This window comes from Mastomys coucha, unplaced genomic scaffold (genome assembly GCF_008632895.1).
Source record: "Mastomys coucha isolate ucsf_1 unplaced genomic scaffold, UCSF_Mcou_1 pScaffold3, whole genome shotgun sequence".
In the NCBI taxonomy this organism is placed as follows: Eukaryota; Metazoa; Chordata; class Mammalia; order Rodentia; family Muridae; genus Mastomys; species Mastomys coucha.
Genome location: NW_022196909.1, coordinates 44,023,920 through 44,039,197, shown reverse-complemented (window position 1 = coordinate 44,039,197; position 15,278 = coordinate 44,023,920). Strand labels below are relative to the sequence as shown.

The 15,278-nt window shown below is 51.8% G+C and overlaps 1 protein-coding gene across 6 annotated transcripts in view; it reads left to right on the top strand.

Moving 5' to 3' along the window:
• Slc37a1 (solute carrier family 37 member 1) overlaps positions 1-14,357 on the top strand; it is a 58,007-nt gene extending 43,650 nt beyond the window's left edge. For all 6 annotated transcript variants that reach the window (XM_031347555.1, XM_031347554.1, XM_031347557.1 and 3 more), the window contains 8 exons: positions 1,023-1,085; positions 1,852-1,937; positions 2,815-2,863; positions 4,130-4,203; positions 5,002-5,080; positions 9,808-9,905; positions 12,909-12,973; positions 13,406-14,357. In XM_031347555.1, the coding sequence (XP_031203415.1) occupies positions 1,023-1,085; positions 1,852-1,937; positions 2,815-2,863; positions 4,130-4,203; positions 5,002-5,080; positions 9,808-9,905; positions 12,909-12,973; positions 13,406-13,421 (530 nt within the window). In that variant the 3' untranslated portion in view covers positions 13,422-14,357. The remainder of the gene's footprint in view (positions 1-1,022; positions 1,086-1,851; positions 1,938-2,814; positions 2,864-4,129; positions 4,204-5,001; positions 5,081-9,807; positions 9,906-12,908; positions 12,974-13,405) is intronic.
• Positions 14,358-15,278: the final 921 nt, after the last annotated feature.

The window sequence follows — 15,278 nt, the reverse complement described above, 5'->3', positions numbered from 1 at the left end:
CGTGACCAAGGGCACTCGTTGGGATTCACAGGCACACGCGCACAAAGCGTTCAACGACAAGGCATTCTAATACTAACGGCAAGCCAAATGCCATCTTTTAATGGCGATGTGCTTATGAAATGGCTTCCTACAGTGACCAAAACCCCCAAAGCTGGAGGGAATGTCATCTCAGCCGCAGAAGCTGGGGCAGCCTCCAAGGGGGATTTTCTTGGGACGTGGCTAACAAGGACAGGGTGCAAGAAAGGAAAAGGGTGGGTGAGCAGGCTGCAAAGAGCTGCCTCAGGGCCCAGGGCACTGCCTAACAACCCCAACCTCATCTTGACAGGTGCACAGTATTCCTAACAGGGAGCCTCAGTAAGAGGCCGTGTCCCCTTTCACAATGGGACAATTTACACCAGAGTATGGAACTGCTGGATGCCCAGTCAGGGTCTTGGTTTGAGTCAGCCCCAGTTCCTTAGAGGTGGCATTCAGGGTGAGGAAGATGGGTCTGGCCAGCCCAGGCCTTCCCAGTTGTCTCCTCAGACTGGCCAGCATCTAGTCGGCTGGAAGCAAAGGGACGTGAAGTGGCAGTGCCCTGCCACTGAGGCATGAGAAGGCTCTGGTCCCCACTAGGGTCAGGTAGCACATGATGCCACAGTTTCACTGTGTGACTGAGTAGTCTTGGCCATTGCTCTGGAGAGCCCTGCCAGGACCTTGAACTACCTGCCCTTCTAAACATTGCTCATGCGTGTACATACGCATGCATGCATGAACACACACACACACACACACCAAGTAGCTTCCTAGGCTCACCCTCTTTCCTGAGCTGATGCCCCAGTGGTGACCAATCACAGGCTCTCTATGGAAGGCCAGGCAGTGCCAGGCTTGGATAAGATGTGTCAACCAACATTCCTTTAAAATCTGAGTTTAGGTGATTCCTCGTGGTAAAATTCTGCTCGTGGAGCAGGGTCTCCTGCGTGGGCCCCTGTGGGATAATCGCTCAGGGCGTGTCCTCATGGACTCCTATGCTGGTCACCCCACAGATCACCTGGATGCCAAGAAAGCCGGGGAGCTGTCCACATTGTTTGACGTGGGCGGGATCTTTGGTGAGTTCAAGGCCATTTGTTCTTCGTTGTCAAGAACTTAATGAGAAAGCTGGGTGACAAGTCGGGCAGTGGTGACGCATGTCTTTAATTCCAGCATTTGGGAGGCAGAGGCAGGTGGATTTCTGAGTTTGAGGCCAGCCTGGTCTACAGAGTGAGTTCCGGGATAGCCAGGACTACACAGAGAAACCCTGCCTCAAAAAAATAAAAAATAAAAAAATAAAAGCTGGGTGACTGACATTCCTGTGATTTAGCACTCTGAAGCTGAGTCCGGAGACCTGAGGCAGCAGGATGGCAAGTTTGAGGCTAACCTGACCTACACAGTGAGACCTTGTCTCAAAAAAAATGTAAAATAAAATAAACCAATCTATCAATCCCTGTTCAAGTTAGTTTTACTGCTGGGAGAGCCCCATGTGACACAGTGACCTTGACCATTGCTTTGAAAGAGGCTCGCCTCTAATCTCGAGCCAGCTGCCCTCAGAAATGACACACGGCTGTCCCAGGCAGGTGGCAGTGGCATTCGTACCTACCAGGTGAAGGGGCTTTTGAGCTTGCCCTAAAGCCTGTCCCTAGACAGCCTGTGACTCCCATGGCCCATACAAGTTGTTGCATCTTGCTAGGCCAGACTCCAAATAAGCCACTTTGGGGATGCCCAGTAGGGATAGGCTGGGGGATGGTTGCTGTTGTTCTCGCCCCTGGGACTTAGTCTCCTCTGGGGAGGGCTCATGCTGGACATCAGCTCCTGAAGCTGCCCCCCACTCTGTTACAGGTGGGATCCTAGCAGGCGTGATCTCTGACCGGCTGGAGAAACGAGCTTCCACCTGTGGTCTGATGCTACTGCTGGCGGCACCCACGGTGAGCCCTGGCTCTGCCTGCCGTTACAGATAGTCACTTTCTCGTCTCCGCTAGCCACCTACGTCCCGTGCCTGAGATCTACATCCCTAGAAACCCAGCTTGTCCCTGGCTGGAAGCACAGAGCCTCCTCAGCCTGCTTGCCTGCCTCAGCCCCTGGGCTACATACGACATGCTTCTCCCTCGCTCTGGCTTTCTCTTGGGCTGCCCCTCTCTATGGGGTGCCCTTCCCACCCATCTCTAGTCCCCTTCCCAGTCATACGCCTGCCTGTCCCTTAGGGTCTCTGAGCCATCCCTCCCTTCTAGGCTCAATGAGCCCTATCACTGCTAGGCTCGTCCTTCTCCAAGCATTTAGAAGCTCATGGCCTTGGCCAGGTGATCCCCCTGCCTCAGATTCCTCATCTGGTCATGAGTAGCATCACCCCACAGCATGGCCGTGGGGAGCCAGTGTGGTACTGGCCTGTCACTGCTGTTTAAGAGATGAGGGGCCATTCCATGACCGTATTGTATTTGTCCACGTGCCTCTCTTCCCGAGGCTGGGACTGTCCCCAGAACATGGCTGAGTTCTGAGTCCTCTCGGGCCTAAGGCTTTGTAAAGGAATCTTCAAGAAATCACTAGCAGCACGTCCCTAGGAGGATGGCATCTCAGGGTACCATGTCCGGGCAGGTAGCTGCAGACTTCAGATGAGGAGCTAGGAACTGCTAGGTGTCCTGCCAGCAGCCCTGGGCGCTCAGGGTCCCACCCTGCGATTTCCCTAAAGTCCAGAGCTACCCCGCTCGCTCGACTGGCATGTTCCCGTTGGCTCCAAACCACAGGCTCCGGGTGGCCCTGCAGCTGCCTGAGCTGAGCCAGCCCCTTTCCTGTTCTTAACTCTTGCAGCTCTACGTCTTCTCCTCCGTCAGCAAAATGGGCCTTGAAGCCACCATAGGTGAGTGCACGGAGCCTCTCTACACAACTAATCTAGAGGCATTAAGCTGGGGTGACCGAGCAGTGTGGCCCTGGTGTGATAGTATGTTAATCCACTCTAAACTACCCGGCAGGTGGGCAAGGGTTTCTGCCATTGCTCCAATGTCCTGGATCCCTGAAAGAAAGACACACATACACAGCCTTATATTTTAAACACCTTAAACAGCTCAATGACTGGGCCACCCCCTGACTCCACGGGGCTAACACACACTCCCCTCCGATGCTCCTGAGTTAATACTTACTAAATCTACATTTTATCTTTGCTGTCCTGGACCCTGCTAGGCAGCTAGCCCTCCTGGGCCCGGTTTCCTTACCTGTTGGCTGTCTCTCCTCCTGTACCTTTCTGGTATCGTCTGTCTCCTACACCTTCATAAATTCCTCCTTCCTTGGTCCCTTCTTGAGAATCCTAAAAGTCCCGCCTCTGTCTCCTTGCCCAGCCATTGGTCGCTGGTAACTTTATTGACCAGTCAAAAACCAACTGGGGACAGGCTTCCTACGTGGGGGACACTGCAAACAAGTTTTTGGGTAACACAGTTAGCATGAGACATGGTCCCATGTCCCTCTTTGGGGGAGGCCAGGCTCCTGTTTCCGGACAGGGGTGACAGTGTGGATAAGTGGCCACCCAGCTAACAGTGCTGTGCTCTGGTGCCTAGGGGAGGAGCTGTTCAGCTTGGGGATGGGGCATTAGCCCCAGCCTTGGAAGCCATTGTGTAAGGTAGAGAACCAGCCAAGGAGACTTGGAGGGAGCAGGCTGGGGGAGGGTCCTGTCCCAAGTGACCTAGAAAACACTCTGCCAGTGAACGTGGGGTTTGCCATGGACCCAGAGTCTCTTCAGGGAAATGAGCTGGGCCAGTGGAGGGGAGGGGACATGTGGTTCAGTGTCCCTGCCCCCCTGAGGTGAAGAGAAGACATTCCATGTATGACTGAAAAGGTTACGGCACAGACCCGGAGCTGGCCTGGCCTTGGTCCACCCAGGCTTTCCTCCCTTCCCAGTACTACCATCAGCTGCTGTCCATGAGGCCGGGGAACTTGAGTTCTAGGCCCTCCAAACAGGCTTCTGTGGCTTTGGGGAAGCATGACAATGCATCACCCACCCCTGGCACATCACAGAAGCCATTTGTCTTGTGCTCTAGAGATGGCCCCCATGGGATGGGTCCCTTCCCTGTAAATGCCTGCCCTCACCACTGTACTGCCAGGCTCTGTTCTGAGCTCCCTCTGTTTTCCACAGCCATGTTGCTCCTCAGTGGGGCCCTGGTGAGCGGCCCCTACGCACTGATCACCACCGCCGTCTCTGCCGACCTGGTAAGTCACACCACACACTGCTTCCCCTACTTGGGGCCAGCACTGACTCTGCCGTTCACCGTTTGTTCATAGAGAGCCTGTGTCTTGAGTTTTCTAGCACCTGTCCCTGGCCACTCTCCTACGGCTCTCTTCCTATAAATTCTGTCCCTGAGGGGTCAACAGAGAGTGCCGAGCTAAGAGGCACAGCGATGGAGCTTTGACCTTTCCACCCCATACCATCTATGTAAGACAGCAGGTTGGCCCTGTCTGGGCCTTGATATTAAGTTAGGTATGTTTCTTTATTTATTATAGTAAATACACTGTAGCTGTCTTCAGACACTCCAGAAGAGGGCGTCAGATCTCATTATGGGTGGTTGTGAGCCACCATGTGGTTGCTGGGATTTGAACTCAAAACCTTCCGAAGAGCAGTCAGTACTCTTCCCGGCTGAGCCATCTCACCAACCCATGGTATGTTTCTGAACCTACCCATAGGAAGCTTATCCCTGGATAGACATGAGAATTCAGACTCAGCTATGTGCCCAAGAAATAGCCTTGAAGGACCCACACCCAACTAAACAAAATGGTCAATGCAGAAGCAGAGGAAGGATCCTAACTAAGAGAGCCACAAATAACTAAATATGCTTGGGCTGGTGTTTTGAAGGATTTCTGTCATGTAGAAACCCTCGGAGCTTTGCTCAGAGTGGTAGACGGTATAGACTTCCTAAGGAGAGTGTTCTGTGTATCAAGTGGGTCCTGAGTGAATTTATCTCTCACTTTTTGGCTGCCTGTGTTTCACATCCTTCTCCTCCACTCCCACAGGGGACTCACAAGAGTCTGAAAGGGAACTCCCACGCCCTGTCCACCGTGACAGCCATCATCGACGGCACTGGATCTGTAGGTATGCAGAGAACTTTCTTTCTCTCTTGCCAAGGGCTCTGTGGGGTGAAGGAAGAAAGCTGTTGTTCCTAACTTATCAGTGTTCAAGGTTCTGATGCCAGTGTCAGGACTGGCTGCTCCTAGAAGCTCAGGGGAGTCGGCCCTGGAGGCTGTAGTGTGTGGCTTCTGAGAACACAGTTGTGTGCTGTGGCATCTGTTTCCGTAGCGGGAGAGAATGTTCCTCCAGACTCTAGTTTGACCCAGGGGTTGGCAAACTTTAGGCTCCAACTTTTCACTGCTGCCTCTCAAGGAAAAGACGGGATTGTATTTCAGTTTAAGTTATTGAAAAAAACGTAATGAATCCCGAGGTAAGCAAGATCCTCCACCTTGCTGGGAGATTCGTTAGCACATTCTGGAGTGACAATATAGGCAGCTCATCCCTGTGCTAGTCAGCTCTGTGTTCCTGTAACAAAACACCACAGATGGTCAACTTCAATAGAGGAAAAGGTTTGTTTTGGTCCCTCCTGGACCCTGGGGTGTGTCCGGGACGTGGGAGGTGGTGGGGGAGGGTTTCTGTACCTGGTGATGGGTCTTAGAAGCAGCAGAACCCTTCCTGAGAGGAGTGGTCCACCATTCTCCCAGTTTACCCAGCCAGCCATCTATCGATCCATTCTTCTATTCATCCATTCATCCATCCACCTATCCATCCATCCACCCACCCACCTATCCATCCATCCACCCACCCACCTATCCATCCATCCACCCACCCACCTATCCATCCATCCATCCATCCATCCATCCATCCATCTATTTATCTATTATATTTATCTATCATCTATCTATTTATCTATGTCTCTCTCTGTTTCTTTCTATCTGTCTTTCAGTGTGTGTCTGTCTCTGTCTCTCTGTTTCTGTCTTTTTGTGTCTCTCTCTGTCTCGCTCTCCTCCGCTCCCTCTCTCCCCCCACCCCTTCTCTCTGCTCTGTCCCACAGAAGTCTTTATGAGTCACTCTGCTGCCCCCAGGGTGCATGCTTAAAGCTAACGTGGAGTCCTGCCAGTTGCCTGGGCACTATAGTAAAACAGAGGATCAGAGGAGAAAGAAAAATCAGAAAGGAGGTGGAAAAAACTCTTCTTCCTTGACATTCGTCTCAAATGTGAGGCTGAAGGGAGAGAGACTGTCTCGGTGAAGAGGTGGACCTTGCCACAGAACATGGGGCTGTGAAGGAGGAAGGAACCAGAAGGGCTCAAAACAGAAGAGCAGTGGTCTCTCCCTGCCCTCAGCATCCTGTGCCTCCCCTCTTCAAAGCTTGGGACCAACTGGGTTTCTACAGCAGTGACATTTGGACCCGATGGGATGGACTCCTAGACCCCATGTTTCCCTGACTACTCAAGTGTACAGGGACTCAGCAGCCGGTCGCCATGGAAACGGCATGAACACTGGTCCTCCACCAAGTCCCAGCTTTATGCCTCTTATGCATGTTTCCCACATGATGAAGCAGAAGGAGGCCTGAGGGATGGCACACCACTTCAGCAAAGCACCACACGGAGAAGCGTTTGTCCCCCACGGGCTTGTCAAGTGTTCATGTCCATTAGTCAGTGCAGCCTTGGGTAAAGGCACAGCTCTGCTGATCTCGATCCAGCCAGGACCTTCTCCCAACTTGGGAGTGCCTCGTGGCTCTCGGGCTTGGTGTGTTTGCAGTCCAGAGTGACCTCCCAGTGGGACCCAAGACTGCCCTTCCTACACGTGTGTGCAGAACATGTTAAATGTAGCCATGCCCGTTTTCAGGGTTTCATTGTATCAAAGTGATACATATTGTAGCCACTGGGGCTAGCTAGTTCGCTGAACTTCTAGGATGCAATGGTTCAGTCCCTGGCTCTGCTTGCCCAGGTCCTCTTCTTAGAGATGGTCCCTCCCGGCTGCTACTTCTAGCTTCCTCACATAGGTGATTTTGCTGGACTTGCTAGTCTAGGCCACCCTCTCATGTCCTCTAACCAAGAAAATTAGACATGGCTCTTGTCCCTCTGCCTGCCCTGCAGCCACCCCCACCCCCACCCCCTGCTCCCAGTCACACTGATCTTACTGACGTTGCCTGTTTCCATCCAGGAAGTCAACCTTGCAGGTCCTCAGACATGTCATCCCTCTCCCTTTTGCTTTTTGTTTGTTTTTATCCTGGTTATCCCTGCCCTGATACCACCACCTTCTGGCAGCCTGGTTACAGGCCACACAGCTGCCCACTAAGCTGCATAAATCTTGCTTCCTCCCCATCCCTCACACCGCCTTCTCCTCCCTCTGACCTCAGAGCCCTGCTTGCCAGATTCCTCCCCACTGCTCTTCTGTGGGTGGGACTGTTACCTAGTCGCCTCTTCCCATGATTCCTGGGGCTTGCACAGCTGTGATACCGGGGTTTCGTCTCCACCTCACATCAGCGCCTCTTCCAGAACTCCATGGTCTCTCGGTTTCCATTGCTGCCAATAGGCATCAGCTGTCACTCTCAGCTGCTCCTCGCACAGACCTGACTCTTCTCCTCCTCTGGGGCTTCTGGGTCTCCCCTTTACCCACAGACCTTTCTCAATCCACCATGCCATCCCTGGCAGGCTTCCATGGAGAAGTAAGGCTTGCATCTTGGGGGATGGGCACTGTAGTTTTCTTTGATGCGTTTGCCTACCATTTTCTTTCTCGTTTTTTTCTGGGAAACGTTAGTCAGATGTCAGGTTTCCAGATTGCTTGTCCTTCCTGCCTGTCTCGTTCTCCTCTCTATGGTGTCCTTGACTTTATCTTTCAACCTCTCTGTTCTTATTTTAGCTGTCCTTTTAGTGCCTCAAACCCTGTGTTAGGTGAGAATTAATTGCTGGGGGTTTTCATCTGCCTTGTTAACTGCCCCTGGGTTTCCCTCCTCCTGGTTCCTGTGTGGTCACAGCTGGGTCTTTCTCAGCCATGGGTCCTCTAAGTTGCTATATTGTATCTTTGTATTGCCACGTTGTGAGCAGTCCTTTCTCTTGGAGAGCGCCCCCTGGTGGTCTTTACAGATGAGCCTGGAAATCCGCCTGGCCACGGGGACCTCAGTGCTGAAGGTCTTGCCATTGCTGGGGCGTGGATGGCTACTTGGGAGCTGGTGTTGTCCCCTGGATTCCTGTTCTCTCTTGGGTGCCTTCCCCATACCCCTCATAAGGCCTGATAGCCCCAGAGGTTTAGCAATTGCTCTTCTGTGGGATGTCACTGAGTCACGGATGCGGAGGGACCTGAACTCTGAGGTCGTAGAGGGAATAACCGATGGCCTTTTGACACTGAAGCCCCATTCACTGTGCCAGCCCCCGTTCACTGTGCCAGCCTAGCTATGGGGAGACATCTCCAGGCTGTGCCCTACAGTTGCCAATCATATTTTTTTTTCTCTCTTCTGCTCTCTACTTTGGGGATTTACAGTTTTAAAACTTGGGCATGGTTCACCCTGTGGTCTTCAGGATGGACAGAGTAAACCCACATGAGTATTATTATGTGCCTGCAACTGCGCTGAGACACGGGAAACGTTTATTCAGTAGCTTTCTGGGTCACAGAGTAATGTTTATGCTTATCCACACTTGGAGCAGTCAGTGTGGGTAAAGAGCAGAGAGCCCAGCTCTTGGGTACTGTGATGTAATCAGTTACCTGCGGGCAGTTCTCCAAACTCCTTAGCATGCTGGACAAGTCATCTTCTTGTCAGAGTCACCCACCTGCTGTGAGGGAAGTAGGCAGGATGCTGGAGCAAGCCTTCCCCTGCATTTTGTTTGTGTAGCCTTCAAAGTTTATTTGACTTAATTTAAGACTTGAAGAAAGTCAGGCAGTGGTGGCACACGCCTTTAATCCCAGAGTTTGGGAGGCAGAGGCAGGTGGATTTCTGAGTTTGAGGCCAGCCTGGTCTGTAGAGCGAGTTCCAGGACAGCCAGGGCCACACAGAGAAACCCTGTCTTGAAAAACAAAAAGAACAAATAAAAATAAACAAACAAACAAAAAGACTTGAAGGAAAAAGCCTCACGAACATAATGCAAAGAGTTCCCAGTATACATAGCATGTATACATGTGCAGCTGCATACATACACATGCTTGTACACATGCTTACACATGCTTGTACACATGCTTACTTACACATGCTTGTACACATGCATAATTGTGCATACACAGTTATGAACACACACTTTACACATGTGCAGGCATATTTTGCTGAACCACTGATATAAGATGCAGCTACACTGGCCTTTGCAATAACTGGTCAGCACCCCTCTCAGAAAACAGGGAGTCCCCCGACTTGCGGTGGTCAGAATCAGGCATTTGACAGCAACAGGGTCTAAGTCTTGTGTATCTTACACAGATTTATTCAATAACATTTTCTTTGAGCACAGGGGTATCTGCAATTGTATATTGGGTTCAGATTTCTTTCATTTTTTGATTTTTGAGACAGTCTCTATGTAGTCCTGGCACCAGGCTGGCCTTGAACTCATGGAAATCCACCTGCCTCTGACTCCCAAGTGCTGGGATTAAAGGCATGCACCACCCCGTCCAGCTATATAAGCTCATTTATAATGATGGCCTGTCAGATGGCGCGGACATGTCAAAGAGCAACACCTACTTTTAGAATGGGTTCCAGAAGACGTTGATGGCAGCCACTCCTTCCTATGTACTGGCTGAGTTCATCTCCCATTGTTAGCCTTCCGTAACCAGCATCTTGATCTCCCATTGTTAGCCTTCCGTAACCAGCATCTTTATGCCCTTTTCAGGAGCTGCCTTGGGACCCCTGCTGGCGGGGCTCATCTCTCCCTCTGGATGGAGCAACGTGTTCTACATGCTGATGTTCGCAGACGCCTGTGCCTTGCTGGTGGGTGCCTTTGCTTGTAACCCATGCGCCTTCAGTTAGCATCCCTGTAGCTGCGGGTCAGATCTTACCACCCTTCCTGATGCTGCAACCCTTTAGTACATGTTGTGGTGACCCCTCCCCCCCACAAACCATAAAATTCTCTCTGTTGCTACTTTATAACTGTAATTTTGCTACTGTTATAAACAGTAATGTAAATCTCTGTGTTTTCCCCCCATGGTGGAGTCATGACCCATAGGTTGAGGGTCGTGACCTATGCCGTCCTAGCTGACTGTCTTCCTGTGGACTCCTACAGCCCCTAGCAAAGTTCTGTGTCTTTGCCACCTTCTCTAGGTCCACGTAGACTAAGGCTCTTCTCTCTTTCCACCCGTGGGGAATAAGGAAGAAGCAGGTGATGCTATTGCTTCGTAGGATATGTTGGGAGTCAAAGTCAGCATGCGACAGATCACGGAACCCCTCTGTTATGGCAGTCTTCACGTTTAAAGTTTTTTTTTTTTAATTTATTGTTTTATGTGGATGTGTGCATGCCTGAGTGTACACGTCTGCACCACATGTGTTCAGAGACCAGAAGAGGGCATCAGATCCCCCCTGAAGCTCAGGTTACAGATGGTTGTGAGCTTCCTGACATTGGTGCGTGAAACTAGACCCAGGTCCTCTGGAAGAGCTCTGGATCCCTGGACCCCCAAGCCCTAGCAGCCACATTATAAAAGGGTGTGCTGATAGTGATGGTGGGCCTGTTGGGGAACTAAAGCAGCCGGTGAGCAGAGGGAGCCCCCACCTAGTCTGCCTGCTGAGTTGGTCCCTATAGCAGACGCCTGACTGGCATGGTCAGCTCTAAAAGGTTCAGTTCGGCCCACAGCTTTGGATACTTCAAGGCGAGTCTCTACAAAGGAACTACTCACCGAATGGCCAAGGATCAAAGTAGTGAAAGAAAAGAGGGTAGGGGGGTCCCACAATCTCTTTGGGGCATGCCCAGTGACCTACAGACCTCCCACTGGCCCATAATCCCAGCACTCAGAATGTATACAACGGACCACCACACATTTGAGGCTAGCCCAAGCTGTTTAATAAGATCGGGCTACAGAATGAGACCCTGTAGCTCCGCTGGCAGAGTGCTTGCCTACGGGGCACAGAGCCCCAGGTTCAATCCCCAGCAGCCTATTAACTGGGGGATGGTGATTTACACGTGTAATCCCAGCCCTTGGGAGGTAGAGGCAGAGGGATCGGAAGGGCAAGGTCATCCTTGGCCATGTCAGGGCTCAGTAGAGCATGCTTTCCTAGCATGCATAAGGCCCCGGGATCATTCCCAGCACTTCACTGCAAACAGGTTAGAGTGTGGCTGCAGGAGATGGTGGTGGTGCATGCCTTTAATCCCAGCACTTGGGAGGCAGAGGTAGGCAGATTTCTGAGTTCAAGGCCAGCCTGGTCCACAGAGTGAGTTCCAGGACAGCCAGGGCTACACAGAGAAACCCTGTCTCGAAAAAAAAAAAAAGAGAGAAAGAGAGAGACTTTCTCAAATTATGCATAAACAGATAAAAACCCTAGAGCTCAGGCAGGCCTTTTCTCTTTCTAATGTTTTCTGGTTTTGTTTGTTTGTTTTGTTTTGTTTTTCCCTTAAAATAAACCAATTTCACCTCCTTTCCAGTCAGTGCTGAGGGCTCGGGGACCTGAGCTCACCTCCTCAGAGATGCTAGGGGACCACATTCCTGCCACCTGAGCAGCAGATCTGGTCACACCCCTGGCTCTTAGCCTCCTTTCTGGATCGTGCTGCCCAGGTGCCCAGCATCTTGGGGCAGGCACCGGGAATGGGCAGATTCCTTTCTGTCGGCCACTGTCACCTGCATGGGCGCAGAGCTTTATTGGAAGGTAGCCTGGATCCTTGCGACCCCTCCCACCAGCTGTCCCACACCCACAGGCAACGTTTGCTTCCCGTCTTCCCTCTTCCTCTTGGCAGCCTGGTTTCACCGCCACAGGCCTCGTCTGTCAGCGCTTGCCACATACTGTGCTTGGCGGGAGTGGTGGTGTTGGTTGCTGCCAGCTCAGCCCTGGGCAGTTAGAGCTGATGTTGGAGTTAGTTGCCGCCAACTCTGGGTTTGGTATTACCTCGTTGCCACTGCTGTCCAGTGATTGCCACAGCCTCATTTTTTAGGCCACGCCATGTGCTTGGATGGCATGTTATCCACAGGAGATATTCCCATCATCCTTAGCTTATGCACGTGGGCCTCCATCCTGAACATGAGGTATCTAGGAGCCTAAAGCCTGATGTATAGATGATGGCTGGGCAGCAGTGGTCCCTTAGCACCTGTATTGCCTGCTCCCCACCTCACACCTCTCAGGATTAAGGCTGCCTGCTGCCCTCTAAGCACATGCCACTGGAAGCTGAGGCTCCCCTCAGGATCCCTTCCATGCAGTCCCAGCTGTGGTCTGCTGTCTGCTGGAGAGACTTGCTCCATACCTGAGCTGTGGGTGGCAGCCCATCATTACTCTGTTCTGGTTATTCTGAGCCTTTCAGCACACGGAGGGCATAAAGTTAACCAGGTGAGCCAGTGGCTCTGAGCCTAGCAGTTAACATTACACGGAAAGCAGCCAACGGTATACATGAACACACTCGAGTGCATGCGTGCGCACGCCCAAACACACACAGTATGCTAGTCCTGAGACACTTCCTTCAGCCTCATAGTATGTCTCACCACCTGGCTCCAGAGTCCCCCATGCAGCTCCATACCATGGGCCACCTCCCAAACATTTTCTGTCTTGTTTCCATTTGGGGTGCCTTGTGGTTGGGTTGGTCTGTGTTTTTGAAGTCTGTGCTGAATGCAAGCACCTGGATTATCCCGAGGACTTCCTGAGGGACAGCCCTCACCTTAGGCCAGCGGCGGGGCATAAGCCTGTGGGTGCTCCAGAGGAGGAGCCATGCAGGCAAGCCAGTCTCAGCAGGCCACACTCGAGCCCTTCTGCTTGTGTCCTCAGATGGTGACAATGTCTTTTTCTCTGTTTTGGGTGCAGTTCCTGATCCGCCTCATACACAAGGAACTGAGCTGTCCAGGGCCAGCCGCCGGGATCCAGGCTCCGTAAGTTCACTGAGGCCACTCTGGGGGAGAATGCCACTCTCCAGGCAGCCCGACAGGGAGGTGAACAGGGAGGGAAGAACTTACCAGTCATCCCTGAGCTTGGTACACCACCGTCTAATAAGTGCCTCCGTTGGGGTGTGATACTGTGAATCGCTCCTCAGACTCTCAGGGAGAGGAATGTGAGGAAAAATGCCTTGTTTGTGGAGCTTGAGAGCTGTGGCTTCCCAGCCAAGACAGTCTCACTAGCAGCTCTCCTCCCATCCTTCCCGCTCCCTCCCACCGAGAAGCCACAGGCCGGCGTGGCATGGGGACAGCATGGGGCCTGCACGGGGGTCGGCACGGGGCTGGGGCTACGTATGGGTCTGTACGTTTTTTGTGTGTGTGTTCAGCATCTGCTGTGTGGCCCCCTGTCACCATATCCTTTGCTTCTAGGCTGAAGGAGCACTGACCACGGAGTCCTCTGGAGTCCCTGGGCCCGTCCTACACACACTGTCTTCGGAAAAGCTGAAATGAAGGATCCTGTCATAAAAGGGAAGGGCTCGCCTTTCCACGTGCACCTGGGAGCAACTCGGAAGCTGCCCTGAGACTCGCCATAGACAGACACGGAGCTCAGGCTGACAGTGGGGGGAAGTCTGTCTGGCTGTATCCCACTGCCTTAATGGGCCAAGACCCCGTGGCCCAGCCAGCGCCAGCCTTGGCAGATGCTCACTGCCCTTTAGCTCTGAACTCTAGCCTGCACAGTGACAGGCAGGACTGGCCTGCAGCACCCAAGCAGCCCACCTCTCTCAGGTATCCAGTGCAGAATGTTATATGGCCTGTATGGCCAATCCCGCCCCGCCGTTTCCTGAACGTTCGCGGTGAATGGATGGGATCTGTCATGGGTGTCTCGGCGACCAACCAAACAGCCTCTGAACAGCGTGCGACAGCCCGATCATAGTCAGAGACTGAGCTGGAGTCCACACCTGGCCGTCACAAAGACCCGTGCTCAGTAACAACCTTGTCAAGATGTGAATGTCTGTGAAGCAATAAGCCCCCCCCCCACACACACACACAAGGCAGGGGCACCAGGAAGGCCAGTCCCAAAGCACCAGCAGGTGCTGGGGTCCCCCGGAAGAACCAAGAGGGCGTGGCGGCTGGGGAGGGGACTCCGTATGCTACCGAGAGCAATGGGTCTCACCCAGCCATCCCACTTATCCCAGACACCCACCGGGGCTGCTTCTAGACCCACAGGGATTTATTTATTTTAAAATGTATGATGTGTTATGTAGATTTTAAGAGATGTAAATGGCATTTTGTTATTTATTAAGACAAACCGTGATTGTTCCGTGGCCATTTGTTGTCTTGATTGTATCTGCTCTTTGAAATAAATGAGTTTTTATTTAAAGAAAAAAAAAGCCCACGTATAATACAAATGATGATTTCCATCCAAGTCTCCATTCTGCTAACAAAAGACTCCAGACAGCTGGGCAGTGGTGGCGCACGTCTTTAATCCCAGCACTTGGGAGGCAGAGGCAGGCAGATTTCTGAGTTCAAGGCCAGCCTGGTCTACAGAGTGAATTCCAGGACAGCCAGGGCTACACAGAGAAATCCTGTCTCAAAAAAACAAAACAAACAAAAAAGACTCCAGACAGACTGTGTGACTTTGGTTTTCTTAGGACGGAAGATTGTATTAGAAATGCCTGATGAGAGAATCTTAAAGGGGAGGAAGGTTACTTTTGGCTCTCATGGCAGAGAAGGCATGCTGGCAGTAGCTTGAGGCAGCTGGGCACATTGCACTGCCAGTCAAGAAGCAAGGAGAAATGGCTTCTCCTTTACGTACGTTCCCCAGGCCGTGGAATGCCTTCCTACTTCAGTTCATCTGATCTAGAACATTCTTCATAGACATGCCCAAAGGTTCGTTTCTTTGGTGGTTCTGGATTAACTATTAATTAATATTAATTATACTTTAATTAAAATATAATAATTTCATTACGATAAATAATTAATATCAATTGATGTTAATCAGTACAAAGATACTTTTTGCTGACTTTTGCAACAGAGAAGGGGCTACGTGCAGAGGCTGAGCCAGAGCCCCCATAAGATCGAGCTCTGGATATCTGGTAATTTGTGGGATTTAATGAATATCCCAACCCTTGTCCTTGACTGTGAAATGGTGCTTAGTGAGCATGCTCAGACGTCCATACCTCAGGACCTGTAGTGACCCCCGCTCTCATGGCGCATGTTCTCAATGGCGGGGTACTGTGCTTTAAGGCAGTTCTGCTGCGATATCTGCAGCAACTGGCCATGTACTCATGGGGTAGGGTGG